The sequence below is a fragment of the Eretmochelys imbricata genome, chromosome 5, assembly GCF_965152235.1.
Source record: "Eretmochelys imbricata isolate rEreImb1 chromosome 5, rEreImb1.hap1, whole genome shotgun sequence".
NCBI classification, from domain to species: domain Eukaryota; kingdom Metazoa; phylum Chordata; order Testudines; family Cheloniidae; genus Eretmochelys; species Eretmochelys imbricata.
Window position 1 is genome coordinate 53,372,452 of NC_135576.1, and position 15,794 is coordinate 53,388,245.

The 15,794-nt window shown below is 42.7% G+C and overlaps 1 protein-coding gene across 1 annotated transcript in view; it reads right to left on the reverse strand.

Moving 5' to 3' along the window:
• HAPLN1 (hyaluronan and proteoglycan link protein 1) overlaps nucleotides 1-15,794 on the reverse strand; it is a 46,883-nt gene that overhangs the window by 6,749 nt on the left and 24,340 nt on the right. Inside the window, exon 4 of the mRNA XM_077816327.1 lies at nucleotides 3,374-3,676. Coding sequence (XP_077672453.1) covers nucleotides 3,374-3,676 — 303 coding nt within the window. The remainder of the gene's footprint in view (nucleotides 1-3,373; nucleotides 3,677-15,794) is intronic.

Consider the following 15,794-nt stretch of genomic DNA (forward strand, 5'->3'; position numbering starts at 1 on the left):
GGGTGCCTCGACAACAAGTGAGGTCTCAGGTGGTCGAAGGGGCCTGTGTATAGTGGAAGGCTTGGATTTTCCCTGAGCTTCTCAACTCTTCTGACTGTGGCACCCTCACAATGGATGTGTGGAGGAGTGATGTTGCTTAACATGGGGAGCCATGGTATTAGTGTTGGTTGAATCATCCCAGTTATGATGCAATTGGTTGAATATAGTAGTATATCAACCAACTTGACGTGAGATGAATGGAGCCAGACTGGAGCCCAGCAGAGGGCTAACCTGGATGATGGGGGTTTATGGCTCAGTGTTCTCATTGTGCAACCCACGAGTTCCCAATTCATACTGCGGACAATGATGATCCAACCAGTGGACTGCATTCAACGTCCTTTCTAGGGCTGAATCTCAGTCACTTGCCAGCCAACATTCCTGATGCAGTTCCACCCACACCCCCCTTCCCCCCAGTGTTCTCAAGCTAGCCCTAAGAATACTACAGTTCAACACCAAGGGATTGTCAGCAGCCAAATGCAGTATTAGCATAAACCATGGTCAGACATTATTAGGACTTGCATAAGGTGTGTGTTTTACTTTGCCTACATAACTACAAATCACAAGCCTGTATTTATACAATCTAATAAAATATGTTTTGAGAGTGAAATGGCTGCAGATGGATTGAACAGTGGTCAGGTAGTAGATCCAATAAAGGGCATTAATCAGAGATCATAACAGGTAATTTCATAAAGTCCTGAAACTAATTTTATAGTGTGTTGTGTTATTGAAGAGAATGAGAGAGTTTTGCTGCAACATCTTCCCTTAAGGAGCTCTTAGGAATAGATGCTACAAAGCTGCAATCTTTAGTTCTTTATGAAGTGTATATATAGTTTTTGAGTTATATGATTCACCTAATCCACTATGGAGGTGACCTAGAAGCTCCAGAGTTTAAGTTGTTACATTCAAATTTGCAGTTAAAGCAGTACTAGGGTATTTCCATTTCATGATTTAATTTAATGTCCATATTTAACATCCTCTTCAAGAGAGAGAACTGAGTTTTGTCAAAGACTTACTAGCTCTGGCAGATGATGCATTTAAAAATTAGACCTCTTTGAGGTTAAGAAATTGAAGTACCTGTGCTTAAAGCAAGAGATGTATTTAATCTTGTGTATTTGAGGATGAACACATTTCATGGTGAATAAGTAAAGAAGTGCACTCATCCTATGCTGGTGGGCTAAAAGACAAACATCTGCTTTCCAAGATGGATAAAAATTATTCACAAGCAAGAAGCCCTAACATGGTCACAGAAGGCTGTCAGTGGAGATGCTGAGGAGGGAAGCTGTCTTTGCTTGTGGTCTGTGATGGCCCTGATCCTTGCTATTGGTTGTAGCCATCTTTTTAAGCAATGCTACAAGGTTCTCAGACTAACCCTTCAGCTACAGCAAGCAGTGACTACTGCTTTCTGTTCAGCTGCACCCATACTAATGTCTAGCGAAGATTAGACTGCTCCAAATCCAAGGCTTGCAGTCATAAAACTGAAGTTTAGAGCAACCCAAGATGAGAGCAGGTAGCCTACAAAACTATATAGGAACAGAGCAATGGCAGTGTAGAAAGGTGTGACAAAAGAGCCTAAATTATTAGTCACAAAAGCCAGGAATTAACAAGATTGGTATTGAATCATAGAACTGGAAGGGACCTGGAGAGGTCTTCTAGTCCAGTCCCCTGTACTCAAGGCAGGACTAAGTATTATCTAGACCATTCCTGACAGGCGCTTGTCTAACTGCTCGTAAAAATCTTCAGTGACAGAAATTCCACAACCACCCTAAGCAGTTTATTCCAGTGCTTAACCACCCTGACTGTTAGGAAGTATTTTCCTAATGTCCAATCTAAACTGTAGTTGCTACAATTTAAACCCATCACTTCTTGTCCTATCTTCAACGGTTAAGGAGAACAATTTTTCTTCCTCCTCCTTGTAATAACCTTTTTTGTACTTGAAAACTGTTATCATGTCGTTTCCTCCCCCCCACTCCCCACCCCACAGTCTTCTCTTCTCCTGACTAAACAAACCCAATTTTTTCAATCTTCCCTCATAGTCATGTTTTCTAGACCTTTAATAATTTTTGTTGCTCTTCTCTGGACTTTTTCTAATTTGTGGCACCCAGAACTGGACACAATACTCCAGCTGAGGCTTAATCAGTGTGGAGTAGAGCAGAAGAATTACTTCTCGTGTCTTGCTTACAACACTCCTGCCAATACATCCCAGAATGATGTTTGCTTTTTTGCAACAGTGTTATACCGTTGACTCATATTTAGTTTTTGCTCCACTATGACCCCCAGATGCCTTTCTGCAGTTCTCCTTCCTAGGCAGCATTTCCCATTTTGTATGTATGCAACTGATTGTTCCTTCTTAAGTGGAGTATTTTGCATTTATCCTTATTGAATTTTATCCTATTTACTCCAGACCATTTCTCCAGTTTGTCCAGATCATTCTGAATTTTAATCCTATCCTCCAAAGCACTTGCAACCTCTCCCAACTTGGTACCATCCACAAACTTTATAAGTGTACTCTCTATGCCATTATCTAAATCATTGATGAAGATATTGACCAGAACCAGACCCAGAACTGATCCCTGTGGGACCCCACTCATTATGCCTTTCCAGCTTGACTGTAAATCACTGATAACTACTCTCTCGGAACAGTTTTCCAACCAGTTCTGCACCCACCTTATAGTAGTGCCTTCTAGGTTGTATTTCCCTAGTCTATGAGAAGGTCATGTGAGACAGTATCAAAAGCCTTACTAAAGTCAAGATATACCACATCTACCACTTCCCCCCTATCCACAACGCTTGTTACCCTGTCAAATATTGTATGCCCTTGTTAGGCGAGGGTTACCATACAAAATGGAACTGTTTGATACTTTATTAGAGAGTATAAAGTGGCATTAAAGTTACATAGGAACAGTGAATTCCTAATCACACTTGTTCGTTGTAGTTTTTTCCTTTTTGGTAGGTTTTTAACTTGTAGTATATTCTCACTATTTACTTAAGGGGGCAACTCAATGAAAGGAAACACTGATTTCTCCATTGCTTTAACTTAAATAAACTAGGCAGTGTATCAATATGGAACATACCTGCACAAATTTCTAGGAATGAAAACAGAGACACATGAATGTGCTGCCAATATTCATTCTGACTATTGCTTTTAAAAATGAATGACATGAAAACGTGGCAAAATTTGTTCTTTTTCCACTTCAGACTCATTTCCTCATAAATTCAGTGATAACACTTTCCAAAACTAACATGCACTTTGACAAATCAAATATCTCTTGCTGCTTTTCAGTACCTTTGGAGTTAGTTTATTTTCTGAAGCACAGAAATGATTCAAAACTCTTACCATTGAAGTTTGATGTAAAACAGAAAACATCGTATCTGCTTTTATCTTTATCCCAGAACCCATAATTCCTGACTCCAGGCACTGTGTTCTTTCCTCCGCAGGGCTCTCTGGGTTTGGTGATAGGGTACTGAACTGATCCATCGTTGAGCCAGCCTGCATTACACCAATCCAGCCCCGACCTCCATGCATCATACAATTGGTCAAAGGAGGCGATAACAGAATCTTGGTCCAGACAAGCTTGCTGAGCCTCGTGGAAGTTTAGGTTATAGCGGCCCAGCCGTGGAAAGTAAGGGAATACAACACCTACATCAGAAAGGAAGAAAAAAGGCTATTAGCTGTTTAACCATATAAAAACACAACAGAGGGGAACATCATTTACTGGCCTCAAAAGGACAAATTTAAGGTTAACTATGTGAGATGCCAGAATAATATAACGGCAACTGGTGATTTTATTTCTAGGGAAATTCTGTCAGCAAATCAGCTGTTTGGTCTGAGAACATTGTCTGACTATCTCCTGACATGGCAGGCTTCCCTGCCTGATAGCCTCACACTCTTTCTTGCTGGAACCTCACCAGTTCTGTCTCCTGCTCTCAGCTGCAGTCTTTGTACTGACACCAGAACCTCACCCTTGCACATTCTGACAGCATTCTGTTCTGCCTCCCTTATTACCAACCACATGCAGACAAACTGCAGTTAGGTCAGAGGAGGGCAGCAGCAGTGGTTAAGGGACTGGAGATCTTTAGAAGGAAAATGTCAAAGCAAGCAAAGAAAATCAATGGATTATTTTTAGTGGGTTTCGTTTAAGGGACCATTTAAAAGAATGGTCAGCTAATCCTGTTAAATGGCTATAGTGTGGGTTTTAGCCACAGCCCCTCAATGGCAGCAGCACAGAGAGAAGCATCTCCCCCTTTCTGCTGCCACACCTTGGAAGGGGATGCAGCACTTGTTCTCCTGCACAGCCAGACAGTTCTGCTAGCCACCATGGAGGATTTGGGATGCCACCTTCTCCCTGTCCCCTTTTGGGCGGCTAACAGCATAGCCAGACGGCATTCAGAGGAGTGCGAGCAGAGATTGTGGCTGGCCCAAGTGTAGGGAACACAAGGTTGTGAGATGTTTCCTCACAACACATGAGGACCAATCATTGACTGGCCCAAACTCTGAGATCAGGTCTTAGCCTTTGAAGAGGGATACAACACAGATAACTTCGGTTTAAAAAGAAGGAGTTTCTAAGTAGAGACAGAGGAACCTAGGGAAATTTCAGAATTGTCTGAACAGCAATATTTATTGACACTCACTCACCCCCCTCAACCCTGTAGATTTTCCCACTGCACTTCAATCAAAAAAATCACAGCTGGACACAGGAGAGAGATGGCAGACAACATCTCAGAAGAGACCTCCCCATCTGGCTCTCATAAAATTCAGTGAAGAGCAGAGATAGCACTAAAGCAAAAGCTTGGATCACAGCTTTTGGTAGGGTTTCAAAACTTAACTCGGATCTGAATTCAGCAGACAAAGTTCATCAGCCCAGGCTCTATAAGGTGAAACAAAATACCTGATCTAAACAAGATCCAGAGCTGAAGTTTTCTGCTCAACTGTAGAACAGAGTAGAGTAGGGTGGGGAGGAAGTTGAGGATGAGATGGAGCATTAGGAGAAGGGCCAAAAGGCACCAAGATTAAATAGAAATCTACCTTTCTTTTTATTCTCTCCCTATTCTTGAACTCTAGTTGCTAATTTTCTTATCCTTCGCAAGTCTCTTCTGTTTAAGAAGCTTCAATTACTAGCTATTCGGAACTAAAAACTATGAAAATAAAGGTAATACATATCATGTTATTAACTATGATATCTTAAATAATAAGGTATACATATTCTACATGTTTAAATTCATTCCGGATCTCTTTTTCCTTGTTATTCTTTTTACTTTAGGGGTGTCCAAGGATTGAACTACTGAGGGTAATACTGGTAATTTACCAGAAACAAGGATTGTATCTATTCTGCATATAAATGTGAACAGTCCAAGTTGGGTACCTAAATCCACAAACAGGCATGGAAAAAAACCTCATTTTCAGAGGTGCTGAGCAGTGACCAGACCACCCAGTGACTATTGTTGAAGTGAGTTTAGGATCTTTAGGTATTGTGTACAGCTGTAAAACACAATTTTATTTAAGTGGCTAACTATGGATTTAGGTGCTTAATGTTTCCACTCACATTTAATAATTTTGGCTATAATGTTTTAACACAGAAATATGCGCACAACTGTAATATTAGCTTGTGGGTGTATCTGCCTCAACAGATTAGAAATTGCTTTTTGCTGGAGTTCATTTACAATAAAAACCTGCAACTGATGAAACTGACTTCCCTCTGCAGTTACACGGAGATGCTGTCTAAGGATGATTTAGATGATAGTTTAGGCTGGATTTGTCCTGTGATCCAGGCTTTGTGTAGCTCCGCTTTACCCTGCATTTAATTGTTATCTACTGCTGCTGTGCCTTCTTTCCCTATAGCTTTTAATGTTGAATTAATAGGGATGACCTTTTTTACAAACCTCTCTACTACTGTAGCTACCCTTCCTACACTTTTGTGCACTAGTTAGTTACCTAACATCTTCAGCTTCAGTTCTTGTCACCAATCTCTATACGACAATCCATCACATACATATTTGGATGGAGCAAAAGACCATCCTGAAGGTTACATTTTTCCAGAGCTGGAAATGGAATCAAAAACTCCTGATTTATAGTCCGTATCTCATCCCATGACTAGATAACGTCTCCTCTCCATAATGGTGATCAATTCAGTTTAGGATTTGGGGAAAAGGAAGACAGTTTCTTGTGTATTTGTCTTTTTCTGCCTATGGATACCTCTTTGGGCACTTTAAATACCACATAAATCTTATGCTGGTAAGAGTCTGGCATGTCCCCACCAAATGTAGTGGTTATGATAATTCTCATCTTTAGCCTTGCCCCTGATTCACTAAAAAGAACTGCATTGTGATTTCCCTTCCCACCCTTTTTTCCATGTCACCATGTCAAATGTAACTCCTCCAAGACAAAAAACATGCTGACCACACTATCTATGTGCTTCTACCACCCACTCAAGGGATTTTTCTTTGTAGGACGCTTATTTGCAACCGTCTACCTTAATCCTGGAGGAGTTCATCATGCCAATTTGTTGGAACATTGATATGACTTGGGGAAGGTCAGGGCCCCAAACCTGTACCTCTATTGACCTCAGTGGTGCAACTCCTCACTTTGGTGAAGCAGGTTAGAAATCCTTTGAGCATTACACATTTACAATACTAGAGAGTCAAGCTTTCAAGCTCTCTCTCACCAACACAGGTTGGTGCAGTAAAAGATGTTACCTCATCCACCTTCTCTTTCTACTTTCCTGGGAGTGACACAGCTACAACACCACCATTTATAGTACTGTCAATATAGGACCTTTCATAAGTACTCAGTTCACTTAAATATACCCTCTCAAAGAACAGTTTGTCTTCTCTTTACATCTGAAGAAGGTCAAGAAGAACCAAGGCCACTTCAGGTTGCTGTTGAAGATATTTGTAATTAAATGACAGACCCACAATCGCACTTGTTTTAGGATTCTGTACTTATTAAATCAGAGTCCTGAGAGCTGGTGATTGTAACAGAAATTAGAATGAGTCCATTAAGTTAGCATGACAACTATTTGAAGTAATGCACATTTCAATAAACACTCCTGTGTTTATTTGAATGATTCATTTTAGTGGACAAACACATGGTTTGGCTTTTACTACAAGCTTAGTCAAATAAATATTTAGAAAGAGAAAAAGGGAAAAGGAACACAGTTGGGCCCACTTCCTCAAAAGTACCCAGGAATCTAATTCCCATTGATTTTAATGGGAGTTAGGTGCCTAAATACCTTTGAGGATTGTTCTTTAGTGCTGAGTTTCTCCCCATAAAATTCACCCTTTTGTGTAGAAGTACTGTTGCTCACATGACAACCAAATTCACTGACTACTCTGTGACACTGGAGTACAGAACTGTATTTCCTTCAATACTTCTGGTGAGCTAAGGAAAGTGCCGAATCACCTAATAATTCTCGGGGGGGAGGGGGAAATGAAGTGAGTGCAATGACTGTAATTAGCTAGGGATGAGAAATATCAAATTCACCCAATAATATGAATATTGGTACTATTCAGACAGATCTTTGGCTCGTGAACATTCGCAGTGCACATTCAAACCCCTATTAAACTGAGTGCATTGAAAACTACTGACAACAACTGATGGCTACATTCCCTCCTCATCCTTCTTTAATTTCATCTTCCATCTGGGGTCTCGAGATACCAGTAGAAGGAAGTCTATTACTTTGTATACCAGTAGAGGAGATACCAGGAGAAGGAAGCCTATTACGTTTACTCTTTATTCTGGCTGAGAAATGCTTTCTTTACGCATGTATTAAGGGATGGGATTTTTGACCAAGTTTATGGGAGCTGGGTGCCCAAATCCCATTGAAAATCAGTGGGAATTGGGTGCCTAAGGAACTTTTGCAAATCCATCTTAAATGAACAGGCCTGTTTGAGAAGTGCCAATTACATTTGTGCTTCTAATATAATACAATATTTCTAAATACAAACCCAGTATTAGCCTTCTTAAATTCTCTAGTCGCTAGTGTCATGCTCCTAGTGTAAACAAGTGCAGTTTACACTAGTCACCCTTAAAACCATCACAATTGTGCCTTACATAATGAAGTAAGCTTAAATAGGACTGTAATGACAGCAGTAAATAGGAGTCGTGGCTCTACTGAGATACCATTATATGCAGTCAGCAAGCTTGTATGGGTGACCATTGTATTTACAGACAGAAGGCAACAACCCAAAATTCTCAAAAAGAAAAGGAGTACTTGTGGCACCTTAGAGACTAACCAATTTTAAATAGATTTCCACTCCATACGGCTAAATGCAGTGCCTTGCACAATGCCAGGTTTCAGAGTAACAGCCGTGCCACAAGTACTCCTTTTCTTTTTGCGAATACAGACTAACACGGCTGTTACTCTGAAACCCAAAATTCTATTAGCCCAGATGTGGGTGGGAGTGTGGAGAGGCTATCCATAGCCAGAGTAAAGAAATAGGCTTCCTTTAGTTCTAGTCTAAACAGAAAAGCAAGGCTTCTTGTAGCCAGAGTCAACACAGGATACAGTAAGGCTCCCTATATACTGTACTGCAGGGAGCAACCTTACACTGGCAGGGGGATACACTAGATGGCCTAAGCAGCATTTTCCACTTCATGTTTTTATAATTCAGAGTGAACATGGAAACTCCTTCTCTCGCCTTCAGAATCCATCTCCGTCTCCCAATCTGCTATACTTTTTGGGCTGCTGGGCATTCTCACACTGCTCCATAGATCCCAGATGATCTAGCCATCATTGGGCAGCCAGTTCATCAAGTGGCTCCACTCTCCCGTAATCCTGGCAGGTTTTGTAGGAGACTGTGTGCCAAACCCTTTCACCTCAGCAACAAAATGTATGGATTCTTTATTTGACTTGCATAACAGCTCAGCAGAGATGCAAAGTGGGACTTGTTTGGTTCACAGGCAGAAGCTTTATGAGCTGCATGAAAGGGAATTCATTGGAAGCTATGCTAAACTTTTCTTTTGGAAGTAGTCTCAATCGCATATATAATTCAAACCATATTTCAATTTCAATGGGTATTAAAAGCCAGACTCTTCTGAACACATTTCCAGTGTGATGTATGAAGATTTAGCTATGCTATTCCATTTATTTCAAAAGCAGTTAGTCATAGAATTTAAGGCCAGAGGAGACCACCAGATCATCTAGTCTGACCTCCTGAATATCACAGCCCACCAATACCACACAGTACACACACACTAAACCCAGCAACCAAAATTAGACCAAAGCATTACAGCCTGCAAGAGATCAAACTATTATGTGCCACAGGCAGAGAATAGGAGGGATCAAAGTGCACCAGTATCCGAGGCACTTGCAATGTCAAGGAATTGATTAAATGACATATACCCGGATAATCTCAGCAAGAAATCTGCACCCACATGCTTCAGAAAAATGCTAAAAAAATTCCAAGGTTACTGCCAACCTGACCTGGAGGAAAATTCCTTCTTGACCCCACAGATGATGATCAGTTTTCGACTTTGAGCATGTGAGCAAAAACCAGCCAGCTACATACCTGAGAGGGAGAATGCTTGGTATCACATCAGTGCCCTGATCCACCCCATCCAGTGTCCCATCTCCAGCCATGGACATGCCTCGCGCTTCAGAGGAAGGAGACAAAAAAAGCCCCAAACCCTCTGGAGGAGGGAGAATCCCTTCCTGACTCCTGAAGTTAGAGTGACCAGATAGAAAGTGTGAAAAATCAGGATGGGGGTGGGGTGGTAATAGGTGCCTATATAAGAAAAAGCCCAGAATATTGGGACTGTCCCTATAAAATCAGAACATCTGGTCACCCTACCTGCAGGTGACCAGCTGAAGCTCTGAAGCATGAGATTTAGGAACATAGCTTATAAAGCAGAAGGGACTCCCAAAGCTCACAAGCCCTGCCTCCCACCATGAGAAGAAACCTCATCATACAATCCCAATCATATATTTGTCCAGCTTTCACTTAACACTAATTAAGTTGTTTACCCCAACAACTCGTGTTAGGAGGCTGTTCCAGACCTCACCCTTCTGATGTTTAAAACCTTCTTCTAATTTGTTCATGGGCAGTTTAATGCCTCTTTGTTCTTTGGCCAGCTTTGTCCCTTAGCTTAAATAGCTCTTCACCTTCCCTGGTGTCTACCCTGCAGATATATTTATAGCATAATCATATCACCTCTCAGCCTTCATTTTGCTAGATTAAACAAGCCAAGCTCTTCCAGTCTCCTCTTATAAGATAAGGCCTCCTTTCCCCCGATCATCCTAGCAGCAATTCTCTGCCCCTGTTCCAATATGATTTCATCTTTCTTGAACATTACTCCTGCCTGAATTATGCGCTAAAAAAATAAAAACTCTGGGCACATTTTAAAATTCTGCAAATTTTATTCATTATTAATTAATAAATAAATAAATGTGGAGGCTCCAGCATGGCAGTGGGGAGCACTGGCTGCATGGAGGTGGGAGATCACTCAGCAGCCCTCGCCGCCCCCCCCCCCCCCCCCCCGAGGACATGGACTCAGCGGTGAGGCTGCATCTGACCCTGACACAGAGCAAGGGCTGGGCCTGCCCCAGAAACACCCTAGGGCCCTGCCCCTCTGCGCCAGGCACGCCAGGTGTGCGCAGACAGGCTCAGCCCAGCAAGAGCCAAGTGTGGAGGGGTATGGGGTGGGGGGGGGGAGGGAACCAGGTGTGGGGTGAAAAGGTTCTGGGTGGGGCAATCTGGGTGCAGGTGGCTTAGTAGGAGGGTCCGTGTGTGGGAGGGGGGAGGGATCTGGATGTACAGGGGCTCATGGGGTTCTGGGTGCAGGGGCAATGGAACTCAGTGGGGGATCCAAGTGAAGGAAGTTGGGGCTCAGTGGGGGGGGGGAGGTCTGGGTGTGGGTGGATGGGGTTGGCGGGGCAGTCTGGGGGTGGGGGAATGGGGCTCAGTAGAGGGTGGGGTGGGGCCCAGGTGCAGCTGGTTGGGGCTCAATGGGATGGGGGTTCAGGTGTGGGGTGGCTTGTCAAGGTGGTTCAGGTGCATAGGGGAGTGGGGCTCCTCGGGGTTGGGGTTTGAGGTGGGGGCTCAGCGGAGGTGTGGTCTGGGTGCAGGGATGGGGATCTGGATGCAGGGGGTGAGGCTCGGCATGGTGGGGGTTTGGGTATGGGGAACTCAGTGGGGAGTTCTGGGTATCGGTGGGGGGGGTGAGCTCAGCAGGGGGGCCCAGTGGGAGGTTCTGAATGCAGGGGGGTGAGGCTCAGCAAGGGGCCTGGGTATGGGGGTGGGGGGTCCAGATTCATGGAGTTTGGGTGGATGGGGGAGCAGCTCACCATACAGTGACACCTCCCCCTGCAGCTGAGGAGTGATGAAGGCAGAAAGTGGGGGGAGGGAGCTTTCTGCAGCCCGGAGAGGTTTCTGAGGGTGGGTCTGCCCCAGCCCTGGCCACTTCATGCTGGGAAAGTGAACTCCTCCCCTACTCCCAGCCCAGCCAGGGCTAGCAGCTGAGCCCAGCACAGGATAGGATCCACAGCCAGATGTGGGGGGTGGAGCTTGATGGAGTGGGAGTTCAAGTGTGGGGGGCTCTGTGCAGGGGTAGGGGTTCTGGGTGCAGGGGTGAGGCTTAGCAGTGGGGTTTGGGTATGGGGATTCTGATGCACAGGGGTTGGGCAGTCAAAGGGTGGGTCTGACCTGACCCCACATGGGTCTGACATGGCCCCAACATGGGTCTGAGCAAGCACCAGCCCCCTGTCCCCTCCCCTCCCCTTCCTCCACAGTAATTTACCTCTCTACCAGCTGCTCTGTGTGCCCAAAAGGATGCACCCGTGCTGCTGGGGAGAGGTGCATGACCGCTCCTGTGACTTCCCTTTGCTTCCTCGTCAGAAAGTAATTTTTCTGCGGGGAAGCAAAGAAATCTGTGGGAGACATGAATTCTGTGCAGTGGCACAGAATTCCCCCAGGAGTAGAGCATGGATGACCAAAAGCAGTTGTCTGATTGACTATATATATATCCATGCACAGTACTGAAACTCTAATAAACAATAGTAATAACAATGCATATATTTCTTTGCAGTAGCTCCCCACGATGTGATAGGTGTTGTCTAGAAATACAAAAAGGGATGAGCCAGAGAAGGGGAACAACAAAAGGGATTTTCTGTGCAATCCCAACAAAATTCACTACAGAGAGACAAAGTGGGTGAGGTAATATCTTTTAATGAACCAACTGGGTCGCATAAAAGATATTCCCTCACCTACCTTGTGTGTCTAATATACTGGAACCAGCACGGCTACAGCTACACTGCAAACAAGATTCACTATAGGCAGCAGCACAGAAGTTGGTTTTTAATATTATTTTAAAGTAGTTTGTGGGTGTGTGAATTTAAAAGTATGCACACAGAAGAACATTTATTTCAATTACAGATCCACTGTTAGCTAGACATAAATTAAGAGGAAAATATTACAATACTACTGTTAGCCCAGGGTGCAGAGTACTGTATGTAATGAAAATGTGAAGAGCTCAATTGGATATCATTACATCAACATTAATAGGTGGGCTCTACCATATTCATGACCATGAAAAACGTATCACAGACCAAGAAATCTGGTCTCCCCCATGAATCTTTTGTGATTGCTGATCTTTTGTGTACTTTTACCCTGTACTATACTAGAGCATAAATGTGTACAAAAGTATTTCTCAAAAGTATTTCTCAAAGTGGGGTCCTGACCCAAAAGGGACTGTAAGGCTATTGTGTGTGTGTGGTGGGGGCAGGGGGAAGATATTGCCACCCTTACTTCTGTGCTGCCTTCAGAGCTGGGCAGCCGGAGAGTTTGGTATAGTGCCAACCTTATGTCTGCACTGCTCCTGATCACTGCACTGCTCTCTGGCCACCCAAATCTGAAGGCAGTGCAGAGGCAAGGGTGCCAATACAGTGACACCCCCGCCCCCGCCCCCCCCACACAATAGCTTTGCGCCCTTTTCTTGGGTCGCCCCCCCCCCCACAGTTTGAGAAATGCTGATTTAAGAGCTTTATGTGTTTATATCTTGCTGTTTTTAAATACATATTTATGCTTTGTTACAACACCATGACATTTAAGATTTAAATATATGAAACCATGAAATTAAAGATTTTTAAAATGCTATGAGCATGAAATTTACAAAAATGGACCCTGAATTTGGTAGGGCCCTAAATATAGGGGAAGAGCTGAAGTAAAGAACATTAAATGTAAACTTTAAGCCATCTGGCTTTTGCTTATAAGTAATGTAATAATACCTAGCTTTTATGCTATTTGTCAGTAGGTCTCAAAGTATTTGTGTGGGGGGTCTCAAAGGCAGTAAGGCTCATTATCCCCATTTTACAGATAGATAAACTGAGGCAGAGAGCAGTGACGTGACTTCCTCAAGGTTGGCCAGCAGGCCAGTGGCTGAGCCAGAAATATGACCCAAGTCTCCTGAGTCCCAGACCTATGCTCTATCCACCTGACTACACTGCTTCTGAGAGCAGACAGAAAATATTAATAGTATTTAATAAAGTGGAGTCAATTGACTTTAGTACTGTTCTAAGTGATATTCTTTGGTGTATTCTTGGGTGTATTCAGTTTTGTCCTATTAAAATGAAATAGAATAATATATAATACAGCAAGCTGTTTAAAAATGTATATCAATTATTAAAAGAAATTATTTACATTGCTATTTGAAAGCTAGGATTGAAATATTGTCCAATTACTATGGACAGTTTATTTTAATTATGTTTCCAGGAGTCCAATATGTCTACAAGAATAACAACACTAATCTGAACTGAAGTAGAGGACGAGGTCACTGAGATGATAAATACACCTTCACCTAGCCAAAACTTTAGCGTTTTGTACAGTAAACTCACATTAAAGTGATTAGGTTTTTTGTACTGCCGGGGCATTCCTGGAAATAAATGTTTTGTCTCTCTGCCAATTAGCATCCTTGGGCTAGCATCAAAAGACACTGCACTACAGATGTGGAACTTTCCTCCTCTGAGATTGACCTTACTATTTGTAGCAGCTCTGGAATGTTGGGGTAGCAAAGGATGGGCTGATACCCTTTATTTCCCCTCAAGAAACTGATTTGCTCTGAAGAGATCTCTTTTGCATTGTACAGGTATATACAACTGCAATCAAAGCCTGCATTGTGAAGCTAAGAAATGAGTTATGGAGGAACGCAAAGGGAGAGTATGAGGATTACAACACATTAAATATATGCTCACTTCAAAGGTAAGTGTGTTTAATCAAATGTAATCTTCTTAGGAGAAACTATTGTCATTTTCATAACAAATGTTGGAAAGTGTATCTTGGTTATTAAGCGGCTATGTCTGGTAAGATCAAAAAGATCACTATTTTTTTTTACATATTGAAAACTTCCAAATATTGATCTAGATAATTCAGAAAGTTCACAGCTCTGAATGCATGTACAAGCGTTTTTATGTACAGGCATGATTGTAGAACCCTCACTCACACAAGAACTCCCATTCATTTATCTAAGTGATCACTTCATACACTCCTCTTACAGTGGTTGCTAGTGAGCTGGAACCCCTTTCAGTTTAAATAGGAGGGAACTAGTCAACTTTGAATTCAAAGGTTTCAGAGTAGCAGCCGTGTTAGTCTGTATTCGTAAAAAGCATAAGCTTTCGTGAGCTGCACCTGATGAAGTGAGCTGTAGCTCACGAAAGCTTACGCTCAAATAAATTGGTTAGTCTCTAAGGTGCCACTAGTACTCCTTTTCTTTTTTTGAATTCAAAGGAGCAACACTGATTTGCACTGTCTGATTTCAAATTTGTAATATGATGAAGAATACTTTTTAAGGACAGAAAATTATCGGTGAGATCTTACCCCCACTCTGGCCCCTTTACATTCAATAAAAGGGCTGGAGTGGTGTAAAGAGGTCCTAAAAGCTCCATATCCATCTAAGAAAGGATTCTCCCCAGTGATGGCACTGCAAAAGACAGCTGTAAAGCTGAACTTCAAGGACCTTTTGCTAGCCATGGCACAGGGAGCACACTTGATACGGGCAGGATGACTAGATGGCAAGTGTGAAAAATCAAGATACCTTTTTTTCAGAGGGGGAAAGGGGAGCGATAGTTGCGTATATAAGACAAAGCCCCTAATATTAGGACGGTTCTGATAATATCAGGACATCTGGTCACACTAGATATGGGGTGGAGGGTGATTGGGGCATGTTGGGGGGTCAAATCTCAGCAGGCAATGATTCTGGGCAGAATTTAGGGTAACCACCTTTGTTGGATGGAAATAAGGGTAAACCATGTGAAAATAAGGGATAATGCTTTATTTTAAAGGGACATTTTAGGGAAACACCATTTCCCTTAGCATATCATATATTTTTCTCTCAAGTGTACATTTCTACTGCTCGCAAGTATACAATTCAATTATCATAAGTGTCAATTCAGTGTTCAACATGGTACTTAGTATCAATTTTAATACCTCTCAATACATCTTAAAATAAGGGAGGTATGGTCACCCTAGCAGTACTATGGTCCATACAGCAGCCCTCATGGTTGTTTAAGGGAAGGGGAGACTACCATAGCCCCTCTTCCCCCTGGGCTTTGAGCCTCTAAGAGGCTCATCACAGAATCTCACCTAAGTATCAGTCAGTCAGCGTTTGACTTTCTTTGATCAATAACTGAACCTGATATATCACTTCAGTGATTCGTGTCATAATCAGAACAGCATAATCAGAACAGCTGCACTGAGTCGCTAATACAATATTTCCTTGTGCAAAGATGTGACTGAGTACATGGATGCCTCTGGCAAAAGGATAATACAGA